Source organism: Ammodytes marinus (assembly GCF_949987685.1).
Source record: "Ammodytes marinus genome assembly, chromosome: 11".
Taxonomy (NCBI): Eukaryota; Metazoa; Chordata; class Actinopteri; order Uranoscopiformes; family Ammodytidae; genus Ammodytes; species Ammodytes marinus.
The window spans coordinates 6,123,722-6,147,586 of NC_137215.1; the positions used below are offsets into that span (position 1 = coordinate 6,123,722).

Here is a 23,865-nt window from a genome sequence, read left to right on the forward strand (position 1 = left end):
ACAATATGGACAGGATCATGAGGAGGTTTTCCCTTATTTTGACACAAAATGATGATTGATTAGATTTTCTGCAGACAAAACACACACACACACGCACGCACACACGCACTCGCGCACGCACACACACACACACACGCGCCGCTGAACTGTCAGTGGGGGGTGTATACCTGTTTGACCATCAGCAACATTAGCATTGAGCTGATGAGCGCTCCTCCTCTCTGCCAGCGTCACTCGTTTCCTTGGAAGCGGAGAGAGAAACCGGTCGGTCGTTCCTCGCGCCCCCGGCTCGCTCACTCACTCACTGCGGGACCCAGACGCACACACACACTGGAGGAATGCGTGGCAAAACACCGCTTTTGTTTGGATTTCCAGAGAGGAAACGAAGCCCTTTAACGAGTGCATTCCAATTCTAGCATGAAAACCCCTTTCTGGAACCGATAAAAAGCGATTTATATATAGAAATGTCTCTCCAGCAGCGCGTTGTTCAACTGTCCGCCGCCTCGCTCGCCGTAGTCCTCGGCCCGGACGAGGAGAGTTTACGCGCCGGCGGTGATGGGAAACTCAACGCCAACATCGCGACTGGCCAGGAGATCTTCGCGGACTTTAAGGCGCAAAACGTGCGCAGTTTCTGGAATAAGCGGCTCGTTAAGGCCATAGCCGAAGTGCACTTTCAGGGATGGATGGAAAATCTGGTGCTTTTCATTCAAGGGAACGCGAACAACTTGGAGGTGCTGAGAGAAGCGTGGATGCGTCGGGCTCTGAGATCACCAAAGGGATTTATCATTAAAGCTGTCGGTATGTAGCCTCACGTTTATCACTGTCAATGAACTGTCATCACTTGTATGATAAAGTAACGGGCTGTTATGAGGTTAACCAACTGTCCAGATGCGTCCAGAGTCTAGAAAGTTGCCAGAACCATTCATATGACAGTAGAGTAGTGTTAAAGGCTGAATGCAAAAATGTGAATAGAATAGTATTTTATATGTGATGGCACAGGAAATAAAAACACTACACTTAAGAGTTGCCACTGTCACGCAAGAGCATTATGTGTGTGTTTTTTCTTTTCTTCTGTTGGGAGAGACTGTAGACTTACCACAACCAACAACATGTGTTTACCACACTGAGAGCGACGTGTGAAAGCCATAAACTTTGAACAACACAGAGCTGGCAGGGTCTGACACCCTTCCTCCTCCTTTGGATTTAAAAGTTAGACACAGAAGTTGTTGTGTGATTTCATTTATGAGTCAAGAATAGGTTATCTTCAGTGAGTCCTTCTTTATCTTAACACAACAGGTTTGGACTATTTTTTAATACCCTTATTTTGTCACTGAGGTAACTGCCACTTGTACCTTGGATGCTGCAAGAGTGGACCCTAATTTTAAAGTGTTGAGACGTAAAACTGCCTCAAAACTAAGAATGACAAGCTGATGTCTATTCATTCCATCTCATATTTCAATGTCGTGCAATGCTCCTTTTCTCTGCTGAGTTTTGGAGGATTTTGTGACCCTCCCCCCCCCCTTGTTGTCTACACTGTGGTATATTTACCAAAGCTTGTTAACAAAGCTCTGTATAGCGTGTAATTACCTTTAATCGCTCCCTTTCCAGTGGATCTCCCCTCACAGATGTGTTTTTAGAGCGCCACATATGTAGCGGCACAGGAACAATGAATAGGAACCTTTATGTAGCCCCCCCCTATAGCCATGAGCTCACGGGCTGTAAATGCCTGACAGCACCGGCTGCTGGAGAAAATGACAAACCTTGTGTGTGGCTCTATTAGACTTAATGACAGTATTCTGAAGCGACACACCAGATTGTTCACGTCATTGTTTTGTCTTGATTTGATGTTTTTCTGCAACAAAGCCACTCCACCCAAGAAGTGCACAATCTCTCATACATTTCCTTATTTTATGTGGCATTGTTCAAAGGGAGCCCCAGAGACTCTTGCATTTTTTTGCTGCTGTAATTGTTGTGCATATGAAAAATATCTATCTTGACTCTTGACTTGAAGGTGTAATAGTGTTGGTGCTCGGTTCTACAGATGTTGGGAAAGAAAGCTGCTGCAGGTTCCTTTTGGTTTATGAAACTGTTTCTGAGCAACACACTCACTCACTCACTCACTCACTCACTCACTCACTCACTCACTCACTCACTCACTCACTCACTCACTCACTCACTCACTCACTCACTCACTCACTCACTCACTCCCACACACACACACACACATTGCCTTGCCGCTGTCTGTCTACCTGCTGCCTTTGTGTCAATCCATCAGCTCTTCCACATTGAGCGGCACGGACGCGTGACGTGAGGAATGTGCTTTAAAAGGGAGGATGAGACCACACAAGGGGAGAGACAGGGAGAGGCGTGGAGCGACAGAGTGGCTGGGGGGGTGGGAGGTAGACAGGCCGTCCCGCTGTGAGACAGATTCTGGCCCCTATAAGCTTCACCTCAGCACACAAACAAGCTCCATATGAGCCACTGCAGGCAACGCTAGGCCTGGTTATTTATTAGGTGTGTCTCGATTATTCTACACAACCTTTATTTGATTTGATTTGGTCGATTTCAAAGTCAAGATTCGATTCGATTAGATACTCTTTTTTTAGTTTGTTCAGTTTTCATGATGGATTGCCTCTTTTTTGTAAGTGCAGTCCACGCACGCACACACACACACACACACACACACACACACACACCCCATCCACAAACACATCATCATCATCTCTCCGCGTCTTCCAAACGTGTGGGCTTAAACAACGATTCCACCTTAAATTTCATAGGTCAAGATCGAGATGTCATTTCGATCAATTTCCGACTTACACTCTACTTCGTGACACCCCTATAACTAATGCACAGCCTCAGCGCTAAGGTAAACCCACCCATACAATGCATTGGTTCAGACTCGGATGCAAAGAAGGCGTTGACACCTCATGTGTTTGAGTTTCACACCAGAACCTTGTAAGCAAACACTTGGCTGTGTGTGTGTGTGTGGACATGTCCCCTCCTGCTACTCCTTAACAAATCCTTCACTTCTCACTGCTGCTGCAATTTGTATGGAAATCAGAGCTGGCGTTCTGTCAGAGCCTAGTTTACGGCCTTCTCACTGAGAATGGGTCAGCAGTGAATCACTTTGCGACTAGCTGCCGCTCTTCTGCTACCAAGGATATATTTATGTCCCTCGGTTTTTCATTGCCACCGTGGGTCTGTGGAAGTCAGAGTCTTAGATTGATATCAGGCATGGACTTAAAAGCCTTGACATTGGCCTGGTATAAATATGTCGGCTGGAAAACAGAATTGTTTTGAGTTATGGGCTACAGTGAATTTCAAACAACCTTATTTCCTTTCTAAGGAAGGACAAGGTGGACACGTGGCTTTATTGACGACGTGAGGAGGAAGGCAAAGGAGCTAGTTTACAAGATGTGTAGCTGAAGGTGATCGTGATCGTAAAAAAAAGCTTCCGGACAAAGAAGACACAATCACTTTGATTAAAGCTCTTATGAGGAAGGAACATTTACATGTTTATGAAACGGTGTCATTTTACCTCTGATGGTGATATAAAATTAGACCATTGGTTAAAGCAACGCTATTTTTATATCGCCTAGTTATTATTAATGCCTTTGCTCTGGACCAACTTAAAAAACGACTTACGGCAGGCAGTCCAGAACAGCCTGTGTTACCCAAACGCTACTTGATCAATCAATTTACTTTGTTTTACCATCATCGTATTACCAATATTAATCTGACATTGTCACATATAAACACATTACCTCATCAGGATGCATCCTGCGGTTTCTCTTTCACTCGCTTCCTAAGCAAATGCAAGCGAGTGGACGCTGGTGTCTGAAAAAACACTCTAATTTTTATCCAAGTGTGATGCTAGAATCAACACCAACCGAAATATCCTCGTTGCTGCTTTAATTTGTGCTTAAACCTTTTTGGCCCTGTGTGGTTATCATTGGGGTTATCAGTCTACTATGGGCCTCTTCTTCCAAGGGGGAGAATATGCAGAGCAATAGGTGATGGTTGATGGATGTATGGGATCGTGGTGAGGCTATAGGTAAACAGACAGGGTGAGGATCTAGCATGAACAGCCTGCGTTGTTATTCCTTGTGGGAATGGGCCCCACTGGCACTGGGGATGAACTCTCCGCGTCAAGTCAAGTCAACTCAACTCACAGACATCTGAGTATTGATATTCAGATTGTCTTATTTTATACTCTAACCTGGATCCTCCTAATAATCAGATATGGTTTGCAGTATTCCTTTTTCCGTTTACCATCATTTTTGATAACCCAGACATTTGGAATCACATTGGAAATTATGAGAAAATTTTAGTTTTTCTCCTGAATAAATGTACATCATTGTCATTTTTAACACACCAACCAAAATCAAGCTATGGTGTCTGTAGGCTGTATATTCAAATAGAAATCCAGTTCCCTCAATTGGGTCATATTTATTTACTACAACATACTACTTTATTTATTTTTGTTTAACTAATCTAGTTAAAATTATTTAGCTGGGAGTTGCATTACTCAGCGTTTTTCCCTAAAGGAATAGTTTAACATGTTGTGAAATGTGCTCGTTCACTTTCTTGGCAAGAGTCAGGTGAGAAGATTTATGCCACTGTCAAGCCTCTGCACATCACAATGAGGCTAGAGCTCGGAGGCGAATGGATGATTAACATTAAGACTGAATACAGGTAGAAACGTATAGCCTGGCTCTGCCCAGATTTGACAAGATAAACATGTAAATGAGTCTTATTTAAGGTGCTTGTAGGCAAGGTTTTTCTAACTTTGGCAAGGGCCACGCAGATTAGCTGTACTGCCGTCATAAATTAACCCTCCTTAGAGAAACTTTGAAATGTTTATGAAACAGTTTAATTTTTCCTCTGATGATCATAAATTAACTGTCACAGCAAACGGGACCATCAGTGAAAACAACAGTATTCTTATATCTTTATTATTAATGCCTTTGCTCAGGTTTTGATCTCCAGGGAACTTAGACAAAACGATTTACGGCAGGCTGTAACATCCTGAGTTTCCTAAACGGTACTAAATCGAAGTTTACTTTGCTTCCCCGTCGTCATATTACCATTATTAATCTGACACAGTCACCTGTAGATACAATACTTCGGCACGACCCCGGCACGCGCTTTGGTGCTGGTGTCATAAAAACACTTTTGTAAAAAGATGCCGCTAGTATCTGAAAGTGCCTCGTAACTACTTTAAATAAAATAGATAAAATCAGAATATGGGCTTCAAGAAATCAGTATTCATATAACTAGGGATCTATTGGATCTCTTCAGCGGTTATTGGTGCCTCTTGTATTCATGCCTGACATTTTCCACCCTCTTTAAAAAACTGAATTCATAATTCTGGATGATCTCAGTCTTGATTAGTTATTGATTACATCAGACTAACTAACTTACCAAAATAGGTTCCAATATCAATTTGACACGGCGGATAATGGAGCCAACACCAACAATACACAGTGGGCTTACTAAACGTCTAACTTGACTTTGGCATTAGTGATAATTACCCTACAGCCTACATTATAGCAGAATACTGAGAGTCCAAATTGGCTGTATGGAAATCCAATTTGAATAACTTTGCCAGTATGTTTTTCTGCTAAATGGGATTGATGGATGGATGGATGTATGGATGTATGGATGGATGGATGGATGAATGTATAACCTGAAATTAACATTACTTCTTTATTACCTTCATTTCTTTGTTAGATATGGTTCACCTATAAGATTGCCTTGGTTATTCAAGACAAGAAAAAAGCCCTTACCTTGGCCAGATGTTCTGCTGACCTTCAAAGCAACAACATTTACTCAATGCAAAGGAATGCATCGCAATAAAGTCAATTTATAGCCCCTGCACAACCTGAATAAATTCTGTAAGGTAATAAATTGTTCTTGGAAGCAAAATGTCATCTCAATACCTTGCATTTGTCTTAGAAATAATATTTTTGATATCAACAGTGAAAGGCATGGATGGCTGATTAGAAAATGTAAATAAAAAAATATCTCGTCTGGTCCAAAGCCTACAGTTTTGCGGTTTTTCTCTCAGTGTGTATTCAGTGTTTATTACACAATCTCTGGCCCCGTCTTGTTCACTGTTTGTACTAGCGCTATGCTAACAATACTCCAGCAGATCCACACCCTTAAATCTGGAGTGACTGAAGTCTTTTGGTTGCATTTGTAATCCATTTCCTTCCAACCCAGTTTGAAATTCGGCAGATTCCTAAATTTGTTATTGAAGTATTTCAGAACCAGAGCTCCCGTCCAGTGTCTTCATATGATCCACTGCTTTTTAATGCACAAAAGCTTGCACTTGAAAGTATCTTTGGAAATACAATCACACAGGAATTTGTTATCACAGAGGCGATGTTAGCGTAGGCCTATTATCATTCATCAATGCTAAACGAAGCAAAGAAAACATCCCCTCTAAAAAAAGGTTATAGCAATAACAAAAATATAATGCGATATAACCAGCGACCCATTTGTCTGAGCAGGAGATGTGAATGTAGACAAATCCCACGGGGGAAACCCAAGCAGTCGCTGACAGGGCGTCTTAAGCTGAGGGATAGAGAGGAAACTCCTCAGCTGTTATTGTTGGCGCCGGTCCACTCCAGAGCCGCGGGTGAGTGGCCCAATATTTGGGTCGATAAATGGGGCCGATATGGTTGATTCGCAGTGGGGGTGAGCTTCCTTGCTCAATAGGAAAGGATGTGGCGAACAAATGATGTGCTGAGAGGTAAGGCACGCACACGCATTACTCTCTCAGACATGTGGGTCTCGTCTAAGAATAGAGGTCAAGGTTTATCTGAAGTGTGTAGGCTACTAAACCATTTTATACAAGCTCTAGGAAGAGAAAGCTTTTAGACAAATGCAGCTAGACATATCCAGCCACTGTCTAGAGTAAGTTTGTTTAAAACAACTGAAGATTAATGACAATATACCCATTATGTTATCTGTAAAGCAATCTTAAAGGTGGAGTCAGTGATTCTCGAGAACGCTTGTTGTCAAATTCACTTTTGATTAAATTCAGTGACGGTCTCTTCACGATCCATAACATGTCCGTACTGTGTGTGATTTTGACTGCAAGCATTCTCCAGAATGGCTGAGTCCTCCTTTAAGTCAAAACCTTTCATGTTACAATTCAGTTAATTTCTAAGTCAATTGATTGTTTTGGATAAATATAATTAGGCATTCTTTGAAATACCAAACCAACACTGAAGTCAGACACAGACAGCTCCACAGGGCACCAACACGGGGTATAGCCTACTATTATACGGTAATTGGTTTTCTGAAATAGAAAGATTGAACCAACCGCTGTCACAATCCAGACTCTTCATCATTTGCAGCCTGAAACATATTTTATGTAACAGCTTAATGTTATACTATTAGTGTCAAGTGAGCTAGAGAGTGATTACGTTCCTCCAGTATTGTTTAAAAGCAGTTCAGACGGCAGCATTAACTAGATCTCACACAAATGTGCTTCTATGAGTGTTTTCTTTTCTCGCAAATCAGTGTTTAACCAGAAATAAAATACAGACATATACATTAACATGGGGGTTCTTTAACAATGTTTTCAGTAATAACACATTGTACCCCAGGGGGCATTCCTATCCTGCAGTTTGCCATGTGGAAAGCTCTTCTAGTAACTTAACTCGAACAAAAAAACTGAAATTGTGGCTTGATTTAAATATATCCATATTTTTGTTAAGATGTATCCTAATATAAACAGTTGAATGTTATTAGAAATTGGTTTAATGCTGATCCTTGGAACACTAGCTAAATGTAATTGATAAATGACTAATATAGCTAGTTAGAAGTACATTCATGAAATGATTAAAGAAATAGCTGGTTCAAATGCAGGTGAAATATTTAGCTATAAGTAATAAACAATTAAAACAGTTGTTTCCTCAAAGTAACGGATAAACAGTTAAAATTGAGTAAAGTAAAAACAGTTAGCTAGCCTAATTAATGAAAAATGTTGAGATAGGTAGCTAAAAGTAATGAATAAACTGTTAAAATAGTTAGCTTAAAGTAACCGTTCAAATAGCTTGAATTAAACATATTCTGACCATGACGGGTGGTGCCACAATGTTGGGATGGACTCATGAAGCCTAAACCAGCAACAGAAGCTGGACTGGCCAGTGAGTGAAGAACACCTGGATACTGTAGTGATGTGTGTGTCTCTGTTCCTCCCCTAACAAACCCTTCTGCAGCTAACTGACCTGTGGGCTCGCTTGTTAGCAAAGAGGTCACCACCTTTGACCCGTGCTGCTTAGTTAGGACAGGGTGGGCCATTTAAACTGGGGATTGGGCCCGGCGAGGGGGTGTCATGGTTAATAAGCCCACATCTGGAAGAGTTATGGCCATTAGTGAAGCGCTTTGAGACTCTGACAAAATACCCTCATGAAAGGAGACACCCCCTTGTGTGAAAATACAACACTTTCAAGTGAGAAGTAAAAGGCAGAAATGGGGCCGTGTCGAGCCGGTTTCCAAAACTCAGGAAATGATCTCAAGAGTAAATGAGGCATTTCAGGAATGCTTCATCACCTCATGGTATGGCCAGTTAGATTAAACATACAATCCACATTAAGAAAACTTCAACAGTGCACCATAGCAATGCTCTAGTTGTTCTAAAAATAAGCATTTTGGAGGGGCCTACAGTGTACAGTATGTCCCAAAATAATATGGCGAAAGTGACTTGAGAGGGTCTCATTCATGTACATGTTCAAAGAGGACCGGTGCAGTTTACAGAGGTTGATTTGTAGGCTATGGGACACCTCATTACAACACTGGCTGTCTCTGCGTATAAATGTTTCAGCTCATGGATCCACACACATCCTGCGGCAGAGACAATAGTGGGACTGACTCTAAATAATTCAGAGCAGTCTTTATGAAGCCTCTGGTTTCAACAGGAGAGCATGGATAGATAGTCCCTCACTTAGTCTCTTTGAAAGATGACAAAGTGACATATAGTTCATTTTCATGCACAATAAGAATTTAGTTAAAATACTGTTAGGGGGCGCCTTTAGCTCAGTCGGTAAGGTGTCCCCCTCCCGGGCCGGGCCCAGCAGCAGACTCGGGTTCGATTCCCGCCCGCGGTCGTTCTCTGCATGTCACTCCCCTCTCTGCCCCATTTCACTTCTGTCTCTACACTATCAATAAAGCATAAAAATGCCCAAAAAATATCTTAAAAAAAAAAATAATACTGTTAAAGGAAATGGTTTCAATTGTTTCTAATGTTTTCAGAAATATGTCCATTATGTTTCAATTACAACAAGATACTACTTAAAGCAGCTATGAGGAGCTTTCAGTTTTTGTTGATTCTAGCGGAACCTTCAGACAAAAGCGGTAGTGTTTTTACGACACCAGTGTGCCCATACGCGTGCCTGCGGAGTGTGCATTTGTTTAGTAAATGAGGGAAAAAGTCGGCTAGAGAATAAATTTAATTTCCAAAAATGTAATCATCTCATTGGCTCTGGATGAACTGTCCACAGTCTGAAAAAAATAACAAGTCTGCAAGTCCTCAATTTCATTTTATGTAGGCCTAAGTGCTCCACTCATCTGTGGAGTATCCCTTTAACTGGATGTCTTCTATTGAGATGACATTTTTGGTTAAACCTTTTACACACCATTTCTTAGGTTTGTGATGAAGTAGTTTCTCCGACGATTGGAACACATTTGGCCTGAGTGGGGAGGCAGAGGACATACTGTATATATAGTTTCTATACATCGGGTGATTCTATCAGAAATGTGAAAAACAGGGACATGGCCGTTAAAGAACAAAGCAGAGGTACTGTGGTCGAGGTTTAAATGGCTTTTTCCAGGCGTCTGGCAGCAGCAGCACTGGCAGACTGTGGGGTAAACGTTCAAGTTCATGAAAGCAGACGAGAGCCAGATATACCGGGGTGTGTCCCATAAAGTCCAAAGGTATGAGGTAAAAAGATGAGAAAATAAAGTGTTTGGGCTTTTGAGTCTCGTCTACTGGCACCGTGTGTGTTCGTATCATCTTACGCCAAGCACTTTGTGGGCCGTGTTATAAAATACAGGCTACGTTCACATTGTTATAGGTGGTCTGGTAAACACCTGGTCAGGTGTATTAACCATTTTACAAGACCATGATGATAGGGTTTTACTCTAATTCAATACCAGCCAGGCCTTTTTCTTTTTTTTTACAGTTTTTAGGGCATGAGCTAGATCGCTGTTCAAATTGTTCTCAGGGAGAATCAGATGGTAAAAACATTATTTACTGGCATTGCAGGTGCGGAGATTTTGCAGCCAAGGTCTGCGGCGACCAGATATGTGAGCAAAGATGTTTTTAAAACTCTTGTGAATGTCAATTTTTGAAAAGCTTAGTCACAGCCTGTTTATGCTTTCTTGCCAGCATATGTTAAATGTCAAACAGTCGGTTTACAAAGTATGTCCCAAGGCTATAGCTAGATTATAGAAAAAGCCACAACTACACTCTCTGCTGCTGTTTCTTCTTCTTCTATTTGGCGTTGTATTGCATGTGGCAGGTCGTTGCCACAGTAAAGGTTCCCATGGTGACACCAGTCAACACAAAGCTGGGCCTGTGTTTCCCGTCAATGCTCAAAAGTTTTAGCTCATGAATCCTCTTATGGCTTTGTGTGACTTTTTCTTTTTATCTCTTGGTGTGGTTTGTACTTGTAGATGTGGCATTTCAAAGGTCATCGTTCATAATCCTTGAAAAAAAGGGATAAAATTAGGTTTTACGCAGTCACAATCTTGGCCATATTGACCGGTCAACAAACGTGATTTCTCCAACACTGATTCCAAAGAGGGCACAGTCCGGATTTCACTCTTTTCCTCCCACTTTAACAGTCTTGTTTAATATTTAAACGCGAGCACTCGGGTGAGACAACAGAACCGTCAATGGTTCAGATTAAATATTTACCTAATGGCTTCAAGTTCAGGAAGGAAAGCTGGTTTTACTGTTGTGGATCAATCAATAAAGCTGTAAAATGAACATTGGTGCAGTCTGTCCGTTTTATTGGTTATTGCTGTGAGGAATTCTGAGTAATTACAACAACACTGTCGGCACATCTACATGAGGTAAAGCCTTCGGTGATCGCGCATGGATTTTATACCTTCTGCTGTACATCCAGGTTTTTCTTAATCAACAGCTGAACCATTTATTGGGCGCTTCTTGGGATTTTTCAGAGCTCCTGCACCAGTGTCGGGGGGCGACATCAGTTTGTGAACGCTGCCATACTGAGAAATACAGAGATAGTTTTGTGGAGGTGATAGGCTTAATCAACTTTATGTCATCTCATTTGGCGATGGCTTGAATGTAACGGACATTCATTTATATGAAATAGTTTGTGCACTATACTGTAGCTTTTAAAGATATTTATTAAGGACATGAAAGGGCAGTGTTGTTAGGCTGGCCGAGGTTTGGTTGTTGGGGACATTCGGGCAGAGATTGCTCTGTGAAGGGATCTTTTCACTCAGTTTATTGGGCCATTTAGGCGCAACGCCCAAGTGTGTGTGTTTCTACGCCAGTGAAAGACACTAACTCGTAAACCACTTGCAAAAAGTGTGACGCAAACACACACACACACATGAAGAAGAGGGTGGGGTTATGGAGGCCTGTGTTAGACCAAAAAACAAAGGCAAGTGGTTGTGGGACTGGGAGGGAGTCAGTCATGACATAAATTACATTTGGCTTCTTTCCCGATTTCATGAATTTTCCCGATGAATGTTTGACATTGTCTCAACAGAGACTTAAGTCAGGTCTCTGGCGGACTGACTGCAGACTCACTGGAGCGTGTCCTTCCAAAGGTCCCAGACTATTGGGAGACAGACAGACAGACAGGGATTCTGCCGTTTTGAGCCTCAAGTTCACTTTGAATGCCATGCAGTGTGTGTCCTTAATGAGGGAGAGAGAAGATTAGCCTGTTTGCCCACCGAAGCCTTAAAGATTAGATACTACCAGGATTAGATTGCATGGTCTGTGTGTCATCTGTGTGTGTGTGTGTGTGTGTGTGTGTGTGTGTGTGTGTGTGTGTGTGTGTGTGTGTGTGTCGCTGCAGACACGGTTCGAATCCAGCCCGGGTCGTTCTCTGCATGTCAATCCCCTTCCCGCCCCATTTCATCTCTGCCTCTCCAAACTCTAATATATATATAAAGGCCTATCAAAATCATAAAAAGATAGTTTAGACATAGCACGACCGACCATCATATTAAAACAATATTTCCCAATCTGAGTCAGTGCAGCTCATTGCAGCTCCACACTATACACTATACAGTATATACTGTAGGGCTATACTGGTGTGGTGTGTGAGTGAGTGAGTATATTCTTCCGAGACACTGGACTGTCAGGAGGTAATGCAATCACGTATGAAATGGGACTCATGTGGCTCTGAGGCCAGCCAGAAACACAGTCATGATGTGAATGTACATGTGGCATTGATCAGTTTCTTGAAGCCCAAAAACATGTCAGTTGGGGATGGAGCAGAGAAGGTCTCCGTCAATCATCTCAACAATCCTGAAGTCAGCGTTCTATCCCCCCGGGCAACCGTTTAAATTCTCTCATGCAAAGTTTATGACATGCGGGAAGAAATCAGAATGCATGTTTTTTTAAAGATATGCGTGGAGCGGAATGGACAGCTTGGGCACAGTCATGTTATTTTAATGGTGAATACCATTAAAAGGAAAAAATGTCAGACTTTTTATATAAAGTTGCAATGATCTTTTGATCTCAGACAGTGGCCTATGAATTATGCATTTTATTGGTGGTTTTTATTGAGAAACTCTTGATAGTATGTTGGAGGCTATTGGGAGGGCGTATGAGGTTTAAAAAACACAATCTCTACTCATACGTCCTAAACTAAATCAAATGGAAAGGGAAAATGATTATTTGCCTATACAGTTTTGGCTTTTCTCAAGTCATTGTTTCTACTGGCAGCTTAAGGCCGTCCTTGCCTGGTAAATACCCACATCTTTTTTGAATTCTGCACTGCCCCCCAAAATATGTTAAGCCTTCAAAGGTTTGACAACACTTATGACATCATGCTGACATCACCAGGTTTGTTTTCTCAGACTTGGAGCCAAAGAGGACATTACACAACTCTTCTCGAAGGCTGATTCTAACCTATAGAATCAACAAATGACCATGGTGCTTGAAACAACAATGTTTCTGCCAGCAGTATCTCACTTTAAAGGATTATACTGAACTGAAGCTTCTATAACTTTTGCCTCGACCCAAGTCCTTTGTTTTCCTCCATCTAACTTGTGGCACGGGATTCTGTTGCCATGGCTCCCAGCAGGCTATTCAGTGCAGTGTGTATGACAGTGACAATGAGTGTAATGTCGGCGGCCCGGTCTTAGATTACAGGAACACAGAGCCCTGTTCTCCCCGGAGACAAGTCAACCTCTACCGAACGGTCACGCCCGCTAATCTCAGACTCAATAAACACGGGCACATCCTTTTATAACAACTTTTTCCCACAAATAAACTGCTGTAGGTGGATTTTTTTTTTCTTTTTTTCACACCTACATTGTCGCTCTCACTTTTCTGTTGAATTGTGTTGCTATCAGGCCGCTATTAAAGGTGGAGTCCGCGATTCTGGAGAATGCTTGTTGTCAACATCACTTTTAGTCTCCTAACAACCCAGTGTCAGATATCAGATATTCACTGATATTGACAAAGTGATTTTGACGACAAGCGTTCTCACGAATCGCTGAGTGACTCCACCTTTGAATGGCATGTGGGAAACGGTCTCTTGCTTGAATCTATTTCTGTTTTCAACTCCATAAAGAGAAAACATCATGCTAGCAGGTGTCCAACAGGATATCCTGCTTTGAACCCGGATATGGACAAAAGAGGATAACACTCGTCCACTCTGCCAAAACAGCTTCCATGCTAAAAAAAATGTCTGGGAGGTACTGGTAGTGACTTCTCATTTAGTTTATTGATTCCGTGCTGTTAAGACATTCATTATCTGCCTTCCTCTGACCCTATCACAGCCTGGCTGGCCTTTTGACTGGTTGCTATAAGTGGTTGCTATGTGGACAGCCTGCACCACATTCCTGTATAGGAAGTAGACAACAATGTGGAGCTAAGTCAGCAGCACTAATTCACAGCCCAGGGAGACACACTGCTATTGAGATATCCGCTCCGAGGTTTAGTCAGATTAACGTCTTCTGTCGGAGAGCTCGGCAGAACTTTACAATCCTTCTGTGTGTCATAGGATCACCGACTCCCCTGTCTGTGAGGCTTAATAGCTTTAAGTGGGCTCGCTGTGCTGATAATTGTTTTTTTACTTTAACTTTGACTGAGCTATAGTCTTTGCTGAGGATAAAACAAGTTCTAAGGTTCCTTAAAACACAGGAGGAGGAGCGGTGGTTAAAATACGTTTCCAGATTGTTTTTCCACCAGATTTCCGGATTGGGTTACACCTACTTTTCCTTTAATTGTACAGGAAATGTTGTTTTTTTTAGGCTATGGTCCAATAAATCTACCTGCGTCTCGTCTAATAAGTTATAATTGAGATCGACAGGGCAAAGAGTTCAGTAGGATCGACTTGACATACAATCTGAAATCTGATGACGGCAAAAACCATGTAATTTTATTTTATTACAACTAGACAAACTGTAGGCGTATATATTTTAGAAGAGGTTAATTTGTCCCCCTTAAACTTATATGAAAGAAAATGAAAAAGAGCTAACATTTATATTATATCCTACCTTTAACTATATATTTCCACAACCCTCAAGTGGACCATACCACCTTTACCTTCCTGACCCCTCACCATTTCAGTAGCTTTTGACAATAGAGTCCCCATTTTGTTTACATACCAGTTTACAGAGCCTAGGCTGTGTATTAACACTGGATTTATTTAAGCGCACACACAGTACGGACATGTAGCAGGTCATGAGGAGATATTCACTGATTTTGACCAAAAGTGATTTTTTTTGAAAAAGCATTCTCCAGAATCGCTGACTCCAACTTTAAAGTGTCCTGCACAATTTTGAAACGAAACCTCCGCCCAGTCGCCCATGCAACTAGACTAAACCTTTTTGTTCCTTTTCTAATTATTATTCCCTCTCGTCTGGTTTGTTCTGTCAGATATTTGATTAGTTGTTTATGTTCCTGGCCTCAGCTGAAAGGGTTCAAGTGTGAGGGATGTAAATGTTTAGTTTACACCAAGTGTGGAGCTTGGCCGTGTGTTTTTACTGAATGCCCTCGGGGTGGATGGGAGAATCACTCCCAGTCACACACGCACGCCAGCAGCACGCACGCAAACACACACACACACACACACACGCCACATGTTTAAGCTTAAGTCTCCACATCAAACATTTGTACACAAACTGTTGTTGTCAGCACAAATGGAAACTTGAAATCACATGCGATGCGGTAAAGTGTCTCTGTCAATACATTTTTTTTGCCTCAGGCTTTTTAGCATTACTTTTGTCTCACACAACATGGCAAAGATACAAATAATATTAATATTGAGATAAAATGACATACACAAAAATAAACTATGGCCAAAGTGTCCAATTATTAAGATTTTATATTACATTTTTCAATTAAATTTTCTCTAAGCACTTCTCTAAATTAATGTCCATTCTGATACATGTAAGCTTTGTACTCAAGTTGTATTGGGGTAAACAAAGTAGGCCTACAACAGAGTAACCATTGAGCCCTTATGTTTAAGATCACTGTTTCTTTATCTCATTATCCTTCTTCCACCCACCGGGCTCCTTATATTAACGAGGTGTAACTGATTAACTAAAACCAATTTTCCAGTCATGTGGGTAAGGTTATGTTGGTGCCCTTGTGTGCGCCGCTCCCCAGCCCAGATGCTAATCATTCATTGGCTGTGGGATGTGCTTTGTTTTGGTGCTTTCAATGAGTTTACTTCTCACTTGTAAACACTCTTTGTGCTTTGTATATGGGCATGTTTATCTGTAGAATAAGATCAAGCAGAGAACAAATTGGTGTTGGCCTCTTGTATATACAGTCTATGCTATTGGCATGTCAATATCTTAAATAACGTGTTAAAGAATAAACGTAATGCATTCTTAGGGATCCCACACCCAAAACTTTATCCTTACTACAACCACATCAAAGCCAACCCAAACCACCTCTAATTTCAACCTCAACATTAACATTTGACCTCAACTGTGAACCCAATACTAGCCACCTAAAAACTAAAACCGTAGAAGAAACATTTCTATTATCAAGCTTAAAGGCCTACTTCACCGGTTTGAATATGAAGGTGTATTGAATTCTGAGATCCTATGTAGTATAAATGTGCAAAACATTTTTAAATTGGTTCATCCTAGCCTGAGAAAAGGCAGAAAGAGTTTTTTTTTAACCCTATATTAATCTTACTGTGACATCACAGTAAGATAAATATAGGGTTAAAAAAAAATGACTTTGTAAATATTACTGTGATGTCACAGTAGGATAAATCACAGTAATATTTACAAAGTAAGTTTTTTTTTTAACCCTATATTTATCTTACTGTGATGTCACAGTAAGATTAATATAGGGTTAAAAAAAACACTCTTTCTGCCTTTTCTCAGGCTAGGATGAACCAATTTCAATTTTTTTTGCACATTTATACTACATAGGATCTCAGAATTCAATACACCTTCATATTCAAACCGGTGAAGTAGGCCTTTAAACACAGCCTTGGCCGCAGTTTACAATGGCGGTGCCCTCTTGGGACATCTTTATTGAAGATTTTTTTGCTTCTTTTCTTTCAGCAATTCAGGCCGAACTGGAGAAGTCTAATAGAACTAGTACATGTAGGCCTAGCTCTTCTTTGTTACATGTCGCTGAACAAGATAGCACATTCCTGACTTTAACATGTTAACCAGTTAGGTAACCAATTATTGAAAAATACTAAACTGTGTTAAGGCCAGACACTGTCTGCAGGCAAAAAAAAATAGTTTTCCTAAGCACTGGTCAATTTTTTAGTCTATTTTGCTTCTTGTAGATTGATTGAAACATTTCTGAAAAACATTGTAACACAAACAATAATTGTTAAAGTATAAGTAATCAACTGGCAAAGTTTCAAGATGATGTCTATAAGTTAAAAATGTTACCCTATTCATCTACAGTGTCACGCATGTAGTCGAAAGGGCGGAAGACTCTTGCTGGCCAAAAAAATACTAAACTAAACTAAACTGTTTGCCTGAGGGAACTGAACCACTGCATGTTGGTTCAATTACTGGTCTGCATTGTGTTGATTGTTTTTGATTCTGGTTAGATTTAAAAGCGGCTTAACTTTATGAGTTCAAGACCTTGTGGGTTCTGTCTTACAGGCCCGCCAATGATAGGCTGCAAAGTGATGAAGATTGGTGGAATTTTGATTCGAAACAAATTTTTGTGGACAAATGTTTTCCAAGACCATCTCTCTTTCTCACTCTCTCTCTGTCTCTCTCTCCCTCTCTGTCTGTCTGTCTGTCTGTCTGTCTGTCTCTCTCTCTCTCACACTCACTCTCAATATGTTTGTGTAAGGGCACCTCCTATACGCGTATAGGCCGTATGACATGGGGGGTCAGGATATCTGAGAAAACTGTGGTCATTTCTGTGGGAGTAATGGAATTCCGCGGTCTGTCCCAAATGCTGATGGAATTTCAAAAGCAAGTCAGGCATGGCTCATATAACTCACATAAATAGACCACCTTGGCCATGATTTAGAGGGTGGTCAGACCAGGAATGTCAACTTCAGTACTTTAAAGTTGTTTTCACTGGCATGGGAGACATTTCAGAGGGACCTCGCTAACCCAGGTGTGTTTGTGTATATATGTGCAGCAGCGGGCCCACCTGTTCCACTCACTCATTTCCTCTGTGTGTGTGTGTGTGTGTGTGTGTGTGTGTGTGTGTGTGTTTTTCAGGTGACCTGTCCCCGGTGCAGATGTCCCCCGTCCCACAGTCCCAGTTCATTCCCTTGGCGGAGGTGTTGTGCTCAGTGATCTCCGATATGAATTCCTCCGAAATCATCGTCAACCAGGAAGCTCTTATCAACTACATGAGCAAAGCCCACCCAGGTAAGGACTATTGTTTTATGCTGTATGGTGATAGAAGTCCACTGTCATGTCTATACAGTAAATATGGAGTTAGTCAATAGTTTAGTTTAAGACTTATTGTAATATACCTTTTTCAAGTACTGGTCAATTTTGATATTTTTGCCTATTTTGCTTCCATAATATATCTTCTTTCATACTAGTATTAATGAAAGGTTCACAATGTACATTTAGGTGTTTATTTGACTAAACTTTGTATGTTTGCATCTGTATATTTATCCTATAAAACCATCTCAACATCATTCTTTTTCAATACTCTGAATCAAAAAATCTCAACTTCTAAGGCACTTGCAACTAACTTAAACCATAAAAAAATGTTATGTCTGTTTTTTTCAGGGATAACCATCCCCACTCAGGACATCCTGTACAACGCTCTGGGCTCTCTGATCAAGGAGCGCAAGATCTACCACACGGGCGAGGGCTACTTCATCGTCACGCCTCAGACCTACTTCATCACCAACAACATGGTCCGGGAGAAGAACTGGTGGAGCCCTGGCTCTGCCGACGACCCCCCCTCACCCCCTCCCATCACCTACCTACTGAGCAACGACGCCTGTGTCGAAAAGGCTCAAACCATGCCCGTGGCGCACTGCAAGTCTTGTAGCTGCTTTAGCGTTCCCCAAACATCCACCAATACTAACAATATCGCCCCAAATGTTGCAGCTACGCCTGTCACTCCCTCAACCGTACCAGACCAGCATTCGGTCTCCGTTTCCGTAAGCGAATGCACGGGCAAGAGCTTAAAATGGCCGCGACCGTTAGACCACAAACCCTCCGTGCAGCATCAGTCCACTTCCACAGCGGCGGACTGTCAAGCGAGCGAGATCAGCAAAGCCACCACGGCCACTACGAACGCCACAAGCCGCAAAGAAAAGGACAGCAAACCGGGGAGGAAGTTTGGTTTAAGTTTGTTCCGCAGAAACGTAAATAAAAAGGAGAAGCCGAAGAAGGAATATGCTTCGTTTTCGGGCCAGTTCCCTCCAGAAGAATGGCCAGTGAGAGACGAGGACGACATGAACAACTTACCGCGTGATTTGGAGCACGCCATCATCAAGCGCATCAACCCCGAGCTGACTGTGGACAACTTGACGCGCCACACGGTCCTCATGAAGAAAATGGAGGAGAGGAAAGAGAGGGTGATAGACAGAGTGTTGATGGACAAGGCTCTGGATAAAGACGACAAGGGAGTGGACAAGGGAATGTCTACGGAGATCCTGACATACTCCAAAACCAGGCACCATCACTCGTCTAAGGCTGCGGCGGTGGCGGCGGGCCCGGGGAAAAGGTCTGCTCAGAAGGCCTCTCGGAGCAAACGGAGGGCTCATTCATCCAGAGAGAAGCATAGGGAGAGGGATAAGGCTAGGAATAAGGCTCCCATATGTGTGATTGATGATTTACCCGAGGCGGAGGATTTGATCCCCGCTCGGCTCAGAGTGGAAATCCCCGTCGATGAACCGGATCAAGCGGAAGAAGGTGGTGGGGCCGTGGAGGGGAAATCGCTCTATAAGAAACGCATTGAAAACCCTTTCCAGACCCAGCCAATCAAAGACACCGACACGGTTATTCCCGCGAGCGTCAGCAACAACAATAATAAAGAGAACAGAAGAAGAGATGTGAAAGAGGGCAAGGCTCCGGGCGCCGGAAGGAAGGAACGAATCACGGGTCACCGCTCTAAATCCTGGGACCCCCATCGGGCCAAAGTGATTGTAGCGGGTGAAGAGAGCGCGTTTAAATCGCCTACATCTGAGGACAGGTATGAGTGTGTACAAGAGAGGGACCTTTCTGCCGACATAAAACTAAATCGAGAGCTGCCATTGGACTATAGCTCGGCCTATCCGCAGAGCAGCACCCTCCGGATTGACGACAAGGTCAAGAGGGAAGGAAACGGCAAAGAAGTCTGGGAGATGGAACGTAAAAATTGGCCTTTTCAGGAGGCTGAGTTAAACAGTGTACAAGAACACAGCCAAATTAAAGATGGCGGCCTCTCTAATGTCCAACAATACTCCAATACTAAAGCCAATCTCCCTTCCCATCCCTACGAGCCTGTCATAAACCACCTGTATGACACGAACCCGCCTCCGCCGTGGCCTAAGGCTTCTCTACAGCGAAAACACTCCCTAAAACTCTCAAATAAACTAATAGAAAATGATATTCAAAGTATTCAAAGACCGGGGGAGATGTCTTCAAACCAGCCGGCGTATGAAACTACAGCCACCCAGGAACAACAGCAAATAAAAGCCGTCAATATGAGTAGTTTTAGGGTGCAAAGGGCTGTCAGCCAGGGAGAAAGGTCGGAGGTTACCGCAGATAGCAACCATTTAATAACAGACAGTAACTCATTCATAGAAGATGACTACAGGCTTTATGAGCGAGCGGAAAGTCAAGAGGATGAGGACGCTTGCAGTTCTTTGTGTATGAACGAAGAGGAGATTGTAGATGCCTCAAATGTGTATGGAACGAGTGTGTCGGACTACCATGACCACCAGTCTGTTTACCAAAGCCGAGAGTCCGATTTACAATATCAGGCACCCAACAGTCACTATTACAAGTCCAACTTTCACCAAACAACGCAAGTCACCTCAGTGCAAGATTCAAGGTTCAGCACTTTCAAAGATCTCAGTCCCACAGAAGCTTCCCTTAGCCCAACGAGACCCGGAGAGACCAACTGGAGGCTCCAACATAATCACCATAGGTCACCTGCGACTAGCCCCAGACAAGGTGCATCGATCCTGGGCGAAAGACAACGAGAATATGAGGTCAACGTTGATCTGGATGGTCCAGAACAATCGGAGGTGGTGGACAGCAGTATATTCGACTACTGCCAGACCAGTGAGGTGGATTCAGACACGGAGACGGTGCGTAAGTCAGGTGACGAGGGCGATGGAGAGTCGTCTCACTGGAGGGCGGAGGCCGGGGAAACACAGGAGGACCAGTTTGACGAGACGCACCGAGCCGCTGTCGCCATAACGCCCAGAGGGGCGGAGCTAAGAGAACCGGGGGAGATGGGAGAGAACCAGAGCATGACCGGAGACAGCGGCATAGACTCGCCAAGGTGAGTGGACTCTCATCGACTAACTTTGTTCATATTAGCAGGTTTCCATCGAAGAGAAACTAAAAAGATTAACTTTGTTTTTCAGAGGTCGTCACACATAAACCAAAAATTAACAACTAATATCATTCAAAACAATAACCAAATATTTTAACAACTTCCATGAAGGTGAATCGACCTGAGTCCTAAATAATAAACCTTATTTTTTTTTTTTAAACGGCCCATTCGGACTTTTCATTAGGACAATTGGAATGGATGGTCAAATACATTTTGATGAATACAAATCACGATAAAATGTATTCCTTTCATTTTGTGGCCCATAAATAGACTGCTGTTTTAGAAGTTTCTGTCTCAAAGAAAGTCATTTAACTTCTTCTATCACTATAAATATAGTTGAACTACCTGCAAGCTACTGCAAAATGTATTCAAACTACTCATTTAATAACAAGTTTTATATAGGTCAACAACCAATAGAGAAATTATTCTCACACTTTATAGGCTTAGCTCCACACAAGACGCATCCCGCTGCATTCTGGAGGAGACAGGCAAAACAAACATTAGACTTAGGGTTCGTTAACCTCTGGGTTACATGTCTGCGGTGGGCCTTACTTCCAATTTGAGTTTCTTCCCTTTAAAGTAAGCTGAACAAACACCTTGCGGCCCAATTACAGCGTCCAGTATTTGGACAGAAGGGAGCCATTTTGATAATTGTGTGTAATTGCCGTCAGTGCAGGACTCAATCTTTACTCATGTTATAATCAAAGAGGAAGACATTGAACTGGCTGTGTACCCCCGGTATGTGGGAGCACGTCACCTGGTTTGTCTACCTAATGCAATTTCTAATGTGTAATCTTGATGTATTCTATGCCCCTGTAAAGCACTTAGAATTGGCTTGTGTCTGAATTGTGCTGTATAAATAAACTTGCCTTGCCTAATGCCCAACTTTTTTTTAGGACCCGTGTCAGTCTGGCCTCCAACAACACTGTCATTCTGGAGGGGCTCAAGAGACGAGGCTTTCTGCAAAATTTGGAGAAACTGCATTCAAAAACCAGCACCATGCAACCCAGTCGCTCACTGCTACAGCTCACTCCTGTCATGAACGTATAGTACATTTCAATGGCTGCATACATTTTCAGTGCTAGAAACTTCAATCACTTTTAATTTTCAAAATCCGATGGAACAGATTTACTTCCATATACTGTAAATCTCTGAAAAGGCCAAAACCAAACCATGTGCTTGAATCTTCATTTCTATGCAATAACTATAAGGTCAGACACAACATTTCCATTAAGAAGGGTTCATAATGTGTTGCCTCCTTCCATATATTGATATGTATTAAAAAGGGTCTGTGTACAGTATATATATTGTATTCTTTTTGTAAATATTTTTTAGGTTATATGCTATGCATTATCCATTCACTACTATGTGTTTGTGCTGTTAAATGCACAATGTATTGACAGTGTTTACTTGTGATATAAATGTACAGTTTTCTTTCATTACATGCCTACATGGGTTAAAATGTTCATAACAACATTGACTTCTCCTAGCGTTTTCTTTTTACTCTCTTCATGTAGCAATTACCACAAATAAAAATTGTGTATGTAAACCAAGGCGTCTGTCCTGTCGTTATATAAAACATCTACTATCAACCAAAGTAAGTGACTGCAATAATACTGTAAGTTATTTTCAGCACTGCTAAACTTCAGAGAGCTGAAGTTAAGCATGTTCAATATAAAGAATCCAAACTCAAATATTTTAATTTTTGTGTGTAAACTAGATAGTACGCCTTCTTTTATGTTTTTTTTATGTCAGTCTGGCCAATATGGAGAAACCATACACTTATGTGTTCAGATTTTAAGCATGTTTCAAACTGTGAAAAAAAAGTACGTATATATTTAATTGAGCATTTTCCAACTTTCTAGATCATGTAAACCCTATTCTTTTTGACCCAACCATTCTTTTGAATATAAATGTCTAAATAAGAACTCTTGCTTGAGCTTGAAAAACAGGTTTAAGTGTCTCTAGTGTCATATCAGTGAGGAAAACCAGAAGCTGCTTTGCACCCAGGGGCTACTAAACTCTTTATTTCTGAAGGTTACAGTGACAGCAGATCCCAACCTTGTGTGTGTGTGTGTGTGTGTGAGCGAGAGAGAGTGTGTGTGTGTGTACCTCCACAGGAAACTAAAAGCCTGACTTCCAGCTGTGAAAGAATGTAAACCAGAGTAATGTATGCGCGAGTGTGCAGTCAGGTACTTTCCTCACATTATGTTGATTTATTTAGTTACCATGCCAATGACATTCCTTCATATAGATCTTATTACATCATTATTTCAGCTGCTCCAACGGTTACTGATAGGCTCAGTTCTGGCATGGTTCCAGTTTTGAGACTTTTAATGTTCCAGCTGTAGGAAGGATATGGGTCTATTAAAATTGATGTAAAACACTATGGGATATTATTGCCTACCTCACATCTGGAGTTGGCTTTTTTTCAAGCAGTTTTGCACTTTTGGTTCCATAACATGTCTTCTTTCATCCGAGTATAATTTTTTTTTAATACAGTTGTGGGTGTTCCTATTACTGAATATTGTCTGTTTGCATCTGTATATTTCTCCTATACAAACATCTATAACAGCCATTCTCAACATATTTTTTAAAAACAGAATATCCACTTCTAAAGCAGTTACAATAACTTAAACTTTTCATAATAATTTTTAGCACCATTTTGAAGGTAT

General features: G+C 41.8%; 1 protein-coding gene across 1 annotated transcript; it reads left to right on the top strand.

Annotated features, from left to right (window-relative positions):
• Window positions 1–360: 360 nt before the first annotated feature.
• On the top strand, window positions 361–22,702 carry stox1 (storkhead box 1). The gene is made up of 4 exons (XM_080036608.1): window positions 361–795; window positions 17,896–18,048; window positions 18,421–21,136; window positions 22,087–22,702. Exons 1-4 carry the CDS (start codon window positions 462–464, stop codon window positions 22,238–22,240), a joined length of 3,357 nt encoding a protein of 1,118 aa, XP_079892734.1. The 5' UTR covers window positions 361–461; the 3' UTR covers window positions 22,241–22,702.
• The last annotated feature ends 1,163 nt before the right edge of the window (window positions 22,703–23,865 follow it).

Coding starts and splice junctions, on each gene's coding strand:
- stox1 (XM_080036608.1), top strand. CDS start 462: ATGTCTCTCCAGCAGCGCGTTGTTCAACTGTCCGCCGCCTCGCTCGCC. Junction 796..17,895: donor ATTTATCATTAAAGCTGTCG/GTATGTAGCCTC, acceptor TGTGTTTTTCAG/GTGACCTGTCCCCGGTGCAG. Junction 18,049..18,420: donor CATGAGCAAAGCCCACCCAG/GTAAGGACTATT, acceptor TGTTTTTTTCAG/GGATAACCATCCCCACTCAG.